The 13,739-nt window shown below is 48.7% G+C and overlaps 1 protein-coding gene across 1 annotated transcript; it reads left to right on the forward strand.

Annotated features, from left to right (window-relative positions):
• Positions 1 to 321: 321 nt before the first annotated feature.
• Positions 322 to 3,781, forward strand: NFILZ (NFIL3 like basic leucine zipper). The gene is made up of 2 exons (XM_059888911.1): positions 322 to 357; positions 794 to 3,781. Exons 1-2 carry the CDS (start codon positions 322 to 324, stop codon positions 1,724 to 1,726), a joined length of 969 nt encoding a protein of 322 aa, XP_059744894.1. The 3' UTR covers positions 1,727 to 3,781.
• Positions 3,782 to 13,739: the final 9,958 nt, after the last annotated feature.

The raw sequence follows: 13,739 nt of genomic DNA on the forward strand, positions 1-13,739 counted from the left end.
GTGAAGTTTTGTCATAGCTTTCCTTACAAGGAGCAAGCGTTTTTAAATTTCATAACTGCAGTCACCATCTGCAGTGATTTTGGAGCCCAAGAAAATAAAATCTGTCACTGTTTCCACTTCCCCCCCTTCTATTTGCCAGGAAGTGATGGGACCGGGATGGATGGATAAATAGATGCTTGGTAGATGAAGGGATGAATGGATGGAATGGGAGCTGGCTAGGTAGGTCGGTGAAGGGTGTATGACTGAGTGAGTGGGCGAATAGAAGACCTTATGAATATATATAAGTAGGGTGGATGGGCAGGTGGAAACCTCTGGCTGCAGATGGAGATCTTGGTGTATAACCTTGGCACTTTTCAGGTGAGTAGTGGCTTATCTTCTGACCCCACCTTGGCTCAGTTTAACTCCACGGACACATATTCTCTTTTTCTAGGTTTGGCTTTCCTCCTGTGTCTCTCTGGGTCTCCAAGAATCCTACCCTGAAGCTCAGATTGAACTGAGCCCTTGGCTTGTGTGCTGACCTCCTCAGTAGTAAGAACTCCTGGGAAAGAGCCTCCGTCTTCCTGAGGATATGGTACCCAACCTACTCTCCCTGACTCCAGTGGCTTCCTTTTAAGCCCGAAATCCATCCTCTCTCTGGCAGCCTCACCCACTTCTCCCTCAGACATCAAACCATCCCATCAGCTCCCCACTCTTTCTGCTACACTCCTTTCTGCCCCCACCCAGCTCTCCAGCCCAATTTCCACTCTTTCCTGGGTCCCTCCCCTGGGGATGGTGGAGATACAGGATAAATTAGAGGGACTCGTTCAGGGCAATTTCCTGCTTCCAGTCCAAGAATTCGTCTTTCCTCCCCCAGGGCTCCCAGGCGACCGTGGATGTGGGTCTCTTGGTCCTCCCGGATGTACCCCACGGTCACCGCAAAACTCTGCCGGGAGCGCGGGTCCGCGGTCCGGCCGTGCGCCGGCAGCGGGAGTTCATGCCCGAAGAGAAGAAGGACACGGTTTACTGGGAGAAGCGCAGGAAGAACAACGAGGCGGCCAAGAGATCCCGCGAGAAGCGCCGTCTCAATGACGCGGCCCTGGAGGGCCGGCTGGCCGCCCTGCTCGAGGAGAATGCTTTGCTCAGGGCTGAGCTGCGGGCGCTCAAGCATCGCTTTGGCCTCCTGCCCGCCACGGGTGGGACCCGGACCCTGCCTACTCTGCTATGGGATTCCCCCTGGCCTGGGGACTCCAGTCCTAGGGCTGATCAGACCCTGACTCTACCTGGCTCCCACGGTTGCCTCTTGAGACCGTGTTCCTTGGACGCTGGGGTTCCAGGATGCTGGCGCTGCCTAGTGGCTCACAGGTGGACTAGCCTGGCCACTCCTCCCAGGTCCCTCCAGGACCCTGCCTCAAAAAGAGTGGACATGGCCTTGCAGGCTGCCCTGCCTGCTGCCTTCTTCAGCTGTCACCTCCTGGATAGGCATGGGGGCCCCAGACCAGAGCTCAGGCCCTGCTGGGGGCTGTGGTCACCCATACCCACTGCATACCAGGCCTCAGGGTCCTCTGACGTGTTGCTGACAGCCGGTGTGGATCCCATGGGGTTGCCTCCCAGAGTGGCCTGCCCGGTCCCTGAGAACCATCCCCAGGAGGATCTGGCTCAGGCCTCCCTGCCCCATAAATTGCGAATCAAGTCCCGAGCTTCCAGCAGTGTACCTTGGGGCTGGGAGAGTGGCGGGAGCCCCATCTGAAAGCTTCCCCTGGGCAAGGCCAGGCCTGCAAGGCTGTAGTGGGGACTGATCATGGGTTTGTCTGGGAGTATGAGTGGCTTGGCTTTGACCCAGCTCCAAAAACTGGGCAAGGCTGGGGATAGAATCCACTTTTTAGTGTCCAGACCAGATTTTCAAGAGGAGAGTCTGTGGGACCTTGGGTCATATCATGGTTCCTATTCTGCCTGAAATATGTTTTGGGTAGTCACTTTTTCTTCCTCTTTCCATTTATCCATCCATCCATCCATCCGTCTATCCTTCTGTCTGCCTTCCCATCCATTCATCCATTCACTGATCCTTGCATGTGTCCATCTGTCCACTCATCCATCCACCCATCTATGCATTTGTCCATCCATCTGTCCATCCATCCTACCTTCCTTCCATTCTTCTATTTGTCTATTCATTCATCTGAACACTCAGCCATCTAATCACATCAACTCACCCACCCATTCTCCCTTTCTCCCACCCTTCCTTCCATCTATCCATCCTTAGATCTATTGATCCATCCACCCAACCACTTTACTCTGAATCTACACACCTATCCATTCATCCATTCATCTACCTACCCATATGTCTGTCCATTCATCAATACTTTTATACATTTAATCACTCATTCATGTGTTCAGTTGATCATTCATTCATTCATTCTCTCACTCATTTCTTTACAATTCATAGTGCCCAGCTTAGTAACAAGCATGAGAACAGCTTCCTGGCTTTGGGGTTCCTATTCTAGGGGGATGGTGGGGACTGGGAACAGACACACTGAGGGCCATACTGAAGGAGGAGTTAAAATTTTAGGATGTCTGACTCCTCACTTCTTGCAGGATCGGGTGTGTGTACTTACCACCTCGTGTGGAGGTCAGACTTACCCAGTTCAGGTGGCTTCCTCTGTGTGCTGAGTCACAGCCCAAGCCTCTGGAACAGATCCTCAGTATCTAAGGGTGTGTATGTTAGTCTTCTCTCTCTCTTTGGCTACTTGTATCCTAGAAGACCTCTCAGCCCCAGAACACATCCTGGGCTTGAAGACTTACATCTCCCAAGAAGATCCTGAGGAGACAGGAAGGAGGGCTGCCTGGAGGTGGCAGCTCTAGCCTGTTCCCTTCTTAGCCAGAGCCCACTGTTGGAAAGGGGTAGACTAGGGGTGCAGAGAAGTTGGCTCTCAACATAAAGATGCCACATAGTTGTGGGTGATCATGCATAGAGGCCTTAAATGCAGGCTTGGCGCTAGAAATGTTAAAAAATGCTGACAAGTAGACAGAAGAAGGAAGTCAGGGCGTAGCATACCACCTCTGGGAGATGTGGGTAGCTTGGTGCTTCCTCTTGGTGAGTCCACTCACTTGGTGTGTCTGAAGTGTCGGAGCCCAGCTCACTCACACCCCATGTACTCAGGGGAATGGGGGTTGGCGGCCTTGGATCATTCAAGTCCCTTTTAACCTTCCAGCTCCAGTTGGAAAAGCCCAGAGAAGGATCTGCCTAAAACAGGTCATAGAATTTCAACATCTGGAGGGGCTCCGAGAATCTAGTGATGAGTGGTTATCTAGTCTCTACCTGAATTCCTCTAGGGACGGAGAACTCACTCCCTTCAAAACCCCATTACTGTTCCTTCTCTAGAGCCAGAACCCACTGCTTGAAAACTTCTACCTCTGATCCTATTCTTACCACAGGGGACCACTCAGACCCCCTGCCCCACCCCTCCCTCTACTTGGAGGTGGCCTGTGGAGCCTCTGGTTCCTCTTCTCCAAAGTAGAGACCACCACACCTACCTCAGATGGTTTGAGAAGATTAAATCTCATTTACTAATGTGTAGCATTTCATACGCAAGTGTTCGACAGATGTTAACTCCTCTCTCTTCTTTTCCTTTTTAGAAAGCACTCACGCTCCCAACCCCAGAGTAGTGCTGTCTTCAGGGGAAATGTCCTCTCATTCTTCAAAATTGTTTCCCTTCACCCTGACCTGGCTCTTTACTATTTTTTTGTCAATGTCATTTATATATGATGGTTCTTGGGATTGAATATGAATCATTTCTTCATTCATCAAATGCATATATATTTTTCAATAAATGTTTTTTTTTAATCTCCTTCTGTGTGTCAAACAGGAACTGGATGAGGGAAGAAGTATTCCACACTGAAGTGCTTGCAAGTGGAAACTTGCACAAATGTCTAAACTGTTCTCGATTACTCATTTGATGGGCTCTGGGGCCGTAGGTGTGGCCTCTGCCCTCTGATAGCCAGTAGGCAACTGCAGCCTTCCATGTGGCTGCCTGGGAGTTGCTGCTGTAAGAACTATCCCATGCCATGTTCCACCCTGGGGCATCCACGGGCCCCTTGGGTCATGTGTGCAACAACATGATTGAATTGGGGACCAGATTTTAGGACACTGTGCAACCACATGTTATGTTTCCTCTTCTACCCATCCTTGTAGGCTGGGGAGATTTCTTTGGCTATCAATGCATGAGATTCTCTTCCTGCTTCGGGTGTGCCTGGCTCATAGTGAATGTGCAACAGATGTTGAATGAAAGTTTCTGCCCACATGAATGATGACTTCTTGGGGCAGAGATAAAATGAGTTGAAAATGTTGATGAGGCCACGTTTCTCAGTTTTGTCTGCAAGGGTTCACAGACACATCTTGGTGGAATCCTGTGCTACATGGATCCTTGACACTCAAGTCATGATCTATGAGCTAGCATCATCAGGATCACTGGGAGCTTGTTAGAAATGCAGAGTCCCAGGCTCCTCCCTGAACTGCTGAGTCAGAATCTGTGTTTTAACAAGGTTCCCAGGAGATCTGTATGCACACTGAAGTTTGAGAAGCAGTGACCCAGAGCAGAGTTTGGCAAACTCTTCCTGTACGGAGCAGCCAGAGTGAATATTTTTGACTTTGTGGGATGGCCGCTGTTGCATCTACTCCACCTTTTCATTGTAGCACGAAAGCAGCCATAGACAGTATGTAAATAAGTGGACATAGCTGTGTTCCAATAAAACTTTATTTCCCTAAACAGGTATAGCCAGAATTGGCCCAAGGGCCATAGTTTACTGTTGGTATATACCCAGGAGAGAAATTGCAGACTTGCATGGTGTTTGTCTTCAACCTTGACACTGTCAAAGTGTTCCACTGAGTGGTATTACCAATCCACACTCCTTTGTATGCAGAGGATGTCCGTGTTGTGCTGACATATAATGATTTTTATGAACTGTTTGGTTTTTGCCAATCTGGTGAGTGTAAAATGAATTTAACCTGCATTCATCTGCTGAACATCTTTGCCAAAATCTGTTGACCACTTGGGTTTCCTTTTCTATGAATTGCCTGTTCTGCTGGGATATTTACCTTTTTCTTGTTGATTTCTCAGAGTTCTTTATATATTCCAGATATACATCCTCTGTCACATGTGAACATCACAGCATTCTTGCCTGACTTGTCTTTTCATCTTTTTTCTGGCAGATTTTGTTGAAGACAAGTTCTAAAATCAGATGTTGCCAAATGTATCCTTCTTTTCTATTACAGTTGTACATTTCTGTCTTTTTTAAGAATCCTTCCATGCCTCAAGGTCATGAAGATAGTCTCCTAAATGTTCCCATAAATGTTTATAAGTTTTGCTTAACCCATCTCTTTGTGTATGTGTGTGTGTCATTTTGTGGTGGGTTGTGGTTTAGTCCCTAAGTCGTGTCCGACTCTTGCAACCTCATGGATTGTAGCCTGCCAGGCTCCTCTGTCTATGGGATTTCCCAGGCAAGAATACTGGAGTGGCTTGCCATCCCCTTCTCCATGAGATCTTCCCAACCCAGGAATCCAACTGCAGGTCTCCTGCCTTTCTTTACCATCTGAGCCACCAGGGAAGCCCTTCATCCTCACAGAGAATGTAACTAATCTTGTTTCTCTTTCTGCTTTGGCCACCAGGGGGCTTGGGGCTAAACTTACAGCTCAGTCATCATAACCATTCATTCATTCATTCATTTAGAAAATTCCTTTACTCATTTAGGAAATATTTATTGATCGGATACCATGTTCCAGGTACTGAGGAAAGAGCAATGAACAATCTTGACTCTGTAGTGCCAGCAGCCTAGTGAGGGAGACATATAAAAGAAATAAACAAGAAAAAATGTATAGCAGGGTCAGTGGTGATAAACGTCATGGAGAACAAAGAGGTAAGGGGATTGGGAGAGGTAGTGTTGGGTGAGTCATAAAAATTGAAATTGAGAGATCAGGAAAGGCCCTGCTGAGAAGATGACATTTGAACAGAGTTGAGGGATCTATATATGTACTGGGGGAAGACCCCCTCCTTCGGCTAAGAGAACTGTCTGTGCCAAGGTCTGGAAATGGGACCATGCTGGGTGAGTTGGTGAAACATAGAGGAAGCTCATGTGGCTGAGGCTGTGATGGAGGGGGAGAGTGGGAGGAGGTGGGGACAGGGAGGTGATGGGGGGCAGGTCACGCAGGGCCTGTGGGTCGAGGTGAGGACTCTGGTTTCCTCTCTGAGTGAGATGGGGGTGCCGGGGAGTTTCTGAGTGTATTTCTGCTATAACTGTCCTTCTTTCCCACCCCACTCCATCCTGTGGTGTGTGAGACTGAGTGAAAATAAATAAAGCCACCACACAAGCACAGGAGAGCTGGCTGGCTCATCATCTTGAGAAAAGGGGTGACTGACCACAGCCTTGCTGTGCCTCATCTTCCCACGGGTGGCCACAGGCCGTCCCCCTCAGCCCTCCTGCCAAATTGCTCATCTATCCCTGTTTCCGACCCTCTCTGAGCTGTGAGGGGATGAAGCAGGTAAAGCTGCTCCATGAGGAGGATTCATGGAAGGAAAATTCATGTGGTTTTCTTTTCTGCTTCGTAAAACTGCCTTCCACAAAAACCCATTTAGGGCAAGTGTGAGAGGGTGGGCTTTCAGATGTGTGTGTGTTGGCGTGGGGGGGAGCGGTGGAATGCCAGAAAGATGAAGGACCTGCTGAGGCTGGGGGGAAAGGTCAGCAAGGTAGTGAGCAGGAATAGTTGAGGTGGAGGGGGCTCAGGTAAATTGGAGGGGCTGTAGATAAGCTGTAGATAATTGGCTCCAGCTGGCAACAGTGGGAGACTGGCTCTGCAAGACGAAAGGGTGGAGGAGGCAGAGGTTTACACCTACCCAACAACAGCTGTGACCCCCTGGAGTCCATCCCCCAGGACAGGTGGGCTCATCTCTCGGCTGCCAGTTCTGAGCTGGTCCCTGTGCACTGGATTTTGTTTCATCTTCTACAAAAGGCTTCATTATTATATCCTCATGAACAGACAGAGAAACTGAGGCTTGGGGCAGTTAAATGTATGCTGCCTAACCTCAAACAGTCAGCAGCGAATGGGCCACTCATCCCCCTCATCACTGCACTGGTGTCATGGCCAACTTTCTCCTCCTTGAAATCCTCAGGTCTCTGTCCTTTCTATTCCTTCTCCCTATAATGCTTTATTTACCTTCAGTCTTTAAATGACTCTCTCTTGGTTCAAACATTACTTTTTTGAAAAAAAATTATTTATTTATTTAGGCTTGTCCAGGTCTTGGTTGCAGCATGTGGGATCTTTAGTTGGAGCATGCAAACTCTTAGCTGTGGCAGGGGAGATCTAGTTCCCCAACTAGGGATTGAACCTCCACCCCCTGCACTGGGAGTGCAGCGTCTCAGCCACTAGACCACCAGGGAAGTCCCAAACACTGCTCTCTTAGGAAAGACTATCCTTCAACACCCACTGTAAAATACCAGATATTAATATTTATGTCAATCCTACACACAGTAAGTTTTCCATAAATATCTGTGGAATGAATAAGCAAGTTGGATAGGAACAGTTGATCCTTCTAGTAACAACTTTGATTGCAGTTAAATCCTGTGTCGGCAGTGAGAAATTGACTATTTTATGCCATATCAGTAAACAGGGATGTCACAGTTTATCAGCGATTGCAACCCTCCAAGGTGAGCCAGTGAGCCCTAAGAGCACTCAGGAAGGAGAAGAATACCTACAGTCTAGCAGCCATCCCTGGGTTGGGAAGATCCCCTGGAGAAGCAAATGGCTACCCACTCCAGTATTCTTGCCTGGAGAATTCCATGGACAGAGGAGCGTGGTGGGCTACAGTCCATGGGGTCGTAGAGAGTTGGACATGACTGAGCAACTAACATGTTCAGCAGTCATCAGTGACTGCAGCCACTCCCTACGGTGAGCACCAAGGGAGCTCAAGATGTGAAAACAAAGGTTACTGGCCCTGGAGAGCTGAGCTGCATAAGAAAGGAATAATTTCAATGACTCCAGGCTCTTGCATGTTCCCCTACATAGAAAAGTGCTAAATTCCTTAACTTGGGATATCTGGTTTTCTTTAACTAACAATCATATTTTGATGTTCAGACTACTTATCTTTTATTGCAAAACTTTTAAATAACCTGTCTCCTCCCCTGCCTCCTCAGAGGAGCAGTTCTCTCAGGGTCATTTGAGATGCTGTCTCCCAGGTTTAAAGTCTTAAAAATTTCCACTGAATAAAACATAACTCTCAACTTTTAGGTTGTAAATAGTTTTTAAGTTGACACCAGGTAGACTGCTTCCACCTGGATGATGAAGGTGCTGTGGGGAAGGGGATCCCACCTGTTGTTTCCCCTGGGGGAGCCCAGTATCTGGGACAGGACCTCTCAAGCAGTAGGTGCATGATTAAATACTGTTGTACTGAATCTGAGGATTGAAGAGGAAGTTGAGGCTACGTTACCGGGCAGAGAGAGACAGGAAAGGACAGAGTCACACGGGTCATTCATTCAGTCACTGACAACTTTCCAGAGAGGATGAAACCTATCCTTGTCCTTTAGAGCCTGTGCCTTTGGGGAGAAGGACCACTGAGAGAATCAGAAGGTCAAGACTACGTCAGATGCTGCTGAGGATTGTGGGCCAAGGTTTCTGGGGATGCGGGAGGTCAGGGAAGGTCTCTTGGAAGAGGTGACATTTGATCTGAGATCTAGAAAGCATAAGTGTAAGAAGCCAGTCCCTGAAGGCCACGTGTTGTATGATTCCATTATATGAAATATTCAAAACAGACCAATCCACACAGGCAGATAGTGGTTGATGGTTGGTTGTCAGAGGCTAGGGGGTGGGGAGGGGGGAGTCAGGAGTGATGAGTTCTTGAGCAGGGGGTTTCCTCTGGAGGTGATGAAAATGTTTTGGACTGAGATAGAGGTGGTGCTGAATGCATTAAATTCCTCGGAATCGTTCACTTTAAAATGTTAATTTTTCTTGTTTTGTGAATTTCACCTCAAGTTAAAAAAAAATTTGCCATCGAGTCTGTCCTGCACAGAGGACTGATGGCCAATTGAGGGATGGAAAGGAAGAAATTGGCCAGAGAACTGGGTTCAACCTGCAGGGGGAATGTGGAAGGAAGGACATGGCCCCGGGTTTGGTCCCAGCCTGTACACACTGCCCTCAGGGAGATGGGGGCGGGGGCCATCTCCGGTGGCCTCAGCCTGCAGCCGCTAGAAGCAAGGTTTCGATTCGGCCGGAGACTGAAGTCTGGCTGCAGCAGTGAGAGCACTGAATCCTAGCCACCAGACCACCGGGGACCACTGGCCAGTGCCCAGGCCCCTGGCCTGTCAGCTGTGCAGAAATGAATTTCCACGCAGAGACAGAAAGTAGTGAAACAAGTAAAGTGCTTGTTAGGAGGAAAAAGGGGTACGTGTTGATAGACACACGGGTGGGCTCGGAGAGAGTCGCACCCTCCTGGTAGTTTGAATCACTTTTATGGGGCATGTCTTCCGGGTTTCCTCTGGCCTCTCATCTTGCTTTTCCTGAGCCCGTATTGGGTGTATCGCAGCGTCCTCCTGTGTGCGTGCGCATCTCTTAGCCAAGATGAATTCCAGCAAAGAGGCCTATCAGTAGGCTGACATCACTCCATTTCTGACCTCCAAGGAGCCTTTCTGCGCTTGTGTAATCAGGAAGGTCTCCTTGACTTCCAGAATGAGAAATCTGCGGTCTTATCTGGGCAAGGCTCAACTCTGCTCTAGCTTCTGCTATTTTGGAGTTTCTGTTCATAGGGGACGAACTCCAGCTGCTCAGCTTGGGGGCTTATCTATCTTGGGTTTTGTGATGTGCCTGGGTGACTGGGGGTGAAACGCCTGGGTCTACCTGAGTTGACTCACTGAGCAGGTGTGCGCGCGTATGTGCGCGCGCACCCCCCCGCCTCGCCTGGGTGTGCATGTGTGACATGACATGCATGTATACCTGTGTACCGGGGCCTCCGTGGAGACATGAACCACACATGCACACACAGGCTAACGCCTAGTGTAAAGGGGGCCCCACAAGTCTCCTCATTATGTGGGGGGTGAGGTGGAGGGATGGAGGAGAGAGGAGGCCCTTTTCATAAGGCCTGAGCTGGGCCTCCCCACCCCCATCACCCGCCTCTCCGGCACCCACTCTCCCTGTGGTTGCGCAGGCCCTGGGGGGCAGCCCAAGCGTCCCCTCCCCCCATCCTACTGTAAATTCTGAGAAACCCTGTCCGCGGTTTGGCGCATCCCCTCCCCCGCCCTCTAGCAGGGCTGTCCTGGGCACTGTCTTCCTGTCTTGGGGCCTGGGTGGGGGGTTCTAAAGCGGGGTCGGGGGAATGGCTGGGAGCCACGCCCTCTTAGCCCCGGGGTCCCAGGCCGAGGCGGCTCTGGACTGCTTCAGGGATCTTAGCATCCCCTCCCGGGGCCCTTGTCTTCTCTTCTGTAAAAGGGAGATAATATCAATTAGTCCCAACCTCAGAGAGACGAGTGCAGGTGGTGACTCGCACTGGGCGGTGAGCGCAGCTGAGTCTGGCAGGTAGGAAGGGCTAGAGGCTATTATTATCCACTTCCTGCCCCTAGCTCCGCCCCACTTCCCCGCCACCTCCAGCTTCCACACGGAAGCTTGGTGGTCTGCTACCCAGAATGTCTGTCTCCTGTCTCCCTGGTGAAACCTAGGAATCATTCAAATTTCAGATTCTCCGGAAATAAGGGAGAGCAGTGGGACCAGCCGGATCTGGGAGACAGGGAACCTGGGTTCGAATCCGGCTGTGCCGAGGGCGCACCGGGCAGCCAGTTTTCCTTGAGTGCTCCGATGCTCTGTGGTTCTAAGCCTCCTTGATGAACAACAACTCTTCTGCCTCAAGGTTACTCTTATTTTCCGATGCTAAGCCACCTTCCTGGGCTGTTCTTGCCACAAACAGTGGAACTCTCTGGAATTTAACTTGCTGGAGGTTTGGAGACCTCCAGAGACTTGCCTCTAATTCTCATAGTTCTGCCCACTCGCCCTCCAAAATGCAGCTTAAATCTGTCCATTCTCCAGCTAGATCTACAGCTTGAGCATTTTCATGGTTTCCCTGAATCCACTTGGTTGTCCCAAAGGCGCCCCGCCCCTGCTCTCAAGCCTTCCATGGGGCCCTATTGCTCCTAGAAGAAAAAATCTGAAGTCTTCCCTGCAGCTGTCAGTTAAAAAAACAAATCTGGACTCAGTAAGTTAGTTAGTGTTAGTCGCTCAGTTGTGTCCGACTCTTTGCGACCCCATGGACCATAGCCTCCCGTGTTCCTCTGTCCATGGGATTCTTCAGGCAAGAATACTGTTGGGGATTGCCATTTCCTTCTCCTGGGGATCTTTTTGGACCAGGGATCGAAGCCAGGTCTCCTGCACTGCAGACAGATTCTTTACTGTCTGAGCCACCAGGGAAGCCCAGACTTAGTAAGGAGAGCCTTTATTCAAAAGGATTATGGCAAGGGGAGAGCAGAAAGATGATGCCCTGGGGAGAAGGCTCTGACTGTGGAGTCTGCAAGCCTCCCAAGAGTGAGGCCAGAGGGCGCTCTTTTCATGAAGACAGTGAACAAGGCAGAAGAGGACCAGGTGTAGGGAGGGGATGAGAGAGGGGCAGGATGAAATACCGGATGAGAGGATACTTTGCGCTGGGCCAGCCTGTTCTCAGTGGGCTGTCTGCTGGTGCTTAGGTTCAGGGACCTGAAGGAAGGAGAGGAGTTAAGCAAAGTTTGGTTGGCAAGCATTTTGTTCTAGCTGGTCAGTGGGGACACCCAGTCCAGCTACTCATTTAGGAGGCAAAGAATGGAAATTTGGAGGGTTGGCATCTGGTCTTGTTACAGGCACACAAGAAAATCTGTATTGGGATTCTTCATAGAACAGATAGAGTGGATCAGTCTATCTTATCTATCATCTATCAATCTTCAATCATCTATCTATTTATCTATCATCTTTCTATCAATCTACAGTTTCATCTGTCTCTCTTTATCCACTATATATACCTCTATCTATTTATCTCTCTATCTCTACACAGCTATAAGAGCTTCTCTGGTGGCTCAGAGGGTGAACAATCTGCCTGCAACGCGGGAAACCCATGTTTGACTTTTGGGTTGGGAAGATCCCCTGGAGAAGGGAATGGTAACCCACTCCAGTATTCTTGCTTGGAGAATTCCATGAACAGAGGAGCCTGGCAGGCTACAGTCCATGGGGCCACAGAGAGTTGGACATGACTGAGTAACTAACATTTTCACTTCACTTTTCATATGGCTATAAATATATAGATAATATCTATATAATATAGATATCTATAGATCTTAGAGATATCTATAGATCTGTCTAAATCTTAATATAGATATCTCTATATACCTATACATTCTAGCCAGGCTCCTCTGTTCATGGGAATTCCCAGGCAAGAATACTGGATTGGGTTGTCATTTCCTTCTCCAGAGGATCTTCCTGACCCAAGAATCAAACTCGAGTCTCCTGCATTGCTGACGTCTCCTGCATTGCTGACATCTCCTGCATTGCAGGCAGATACTTTCCTGACAGAGCTACGAGGGAAGCCCATATCCATAATATATCTATATATTACATATCTATACTATATATTGGGCTTCCCTGGGGGCTCACATGGTAAAGAATCTGCCTGCAATGTGGGAGACCCAGGTTCAATCCCTGGGTCGAGAAGATCCCATGGAGAAGGGAATGGCTACCCACTCCAGGATTCTTGCCTGAAAAATCCCAGGGACAAAGGAGCCTGGTGGGCTACAGTTCATGGGGCTGGAAAAAGTCAGACACAACTGAGTGACTTCCACTTTCACTTCATACTACATATGTATATCTATATCTATTTAGATATCTATCCACTTTGATATAATATCTGTCTATAGATCTACCTGTAGCTCTAGATATATGTCTGTAGCCTGGAATATCTATTATAAGGAGTTGGCTTGTGTGATTATGGAGATGAGCAAATCTCAAGATCTACAGGCTCAAACTGAGATCAACAGGAGGAAGTGAGGTTTCAGTTCAAGTCCCAAGGCCAGAAAACAGATGGTCTTTCAGGCAGGTGGAATTCTGTCTTAGTAGGAGGACCGTCAGCTTTCTGGTCTAGTCAGCCTTCAACTGATTGGACAAGGCCCACCCTCACCAGGAAGGGCAATCTGCTTTACCCAGTCTACAGATTTAAATGTTAGTTCATGCACAAATACCCTCCCAGACGCACCCACAATAATGTTTGACCAAATATCTGGGCCCTGTGGCCCAGTCAAGTTGAGACATAAAATTAACCATCAGAGCATGTTGTCTGTGGGACTCCTCTAAGTCGTATGGGAGGGTGGTTCCTTAGAGTAACCGTGAAAGGTGGAACATGAGAGGTTGGGAAGGGGATTCTTAATCTTCAGCATTTTCCAAGATCACAGAGCTTTGGTAAAGTTTATTTAAAAAAAAATTTTTACATGTTTTGGAGTATGTTCTATTCCACATACAGCCAAGTATGTTTATTAAGATTAATTATTTTAATTGAAGTATTGTTGATTTATAATGTGTGAATATTGTTTTTAAATATGTTTTTAATTTAATTTTGACTGCGCTGAGTCTTTGTTGTGGGGTCTGGGCTTCTCTCTAGTTCCCTCACAGTGTGTGGGCTTAGTTGCCCTGCAGCATGGGGGATCTTAGCTCCTTGATCAGGGATCAAACCCATGTTCCCTGCATTGGAAGGAAGATTGTCAACCACTGTACCATCAATGCA

This window comes from Bos taurus, chromosome 7 (assembly GCF_002263795.3).
Source record: "Bos taurus isolate L1 Dominette 01449 registration number 42190680 breed Hereford chromosome 7, ARS-UCD2.0, whole genome shotgun sequence".
NCBI classification, from domain to species: Eukaryota; Metazoa; Chordata; class Mammalia; order Artiodactyla; family Bovidae; genus Bos; species Bos taurus.

What these genes read in the sequence shown, in the direction of transcription:
- NFILZ (XM_059888911.1), top strand. Translation starts at nt 322, where the DNA reads ATGGAGATCTTGGTGTATAACCTTGGCACTTTTCAG. An exon ending in ATAACCTTGGCACTTTTCAG is followed by an intron (nt 358 to 793) that starts GTGAGTAGTGGC and finishes AGGATAAATTAG; the next exon opens with AGGGACTCGTTCAGGGCAAT.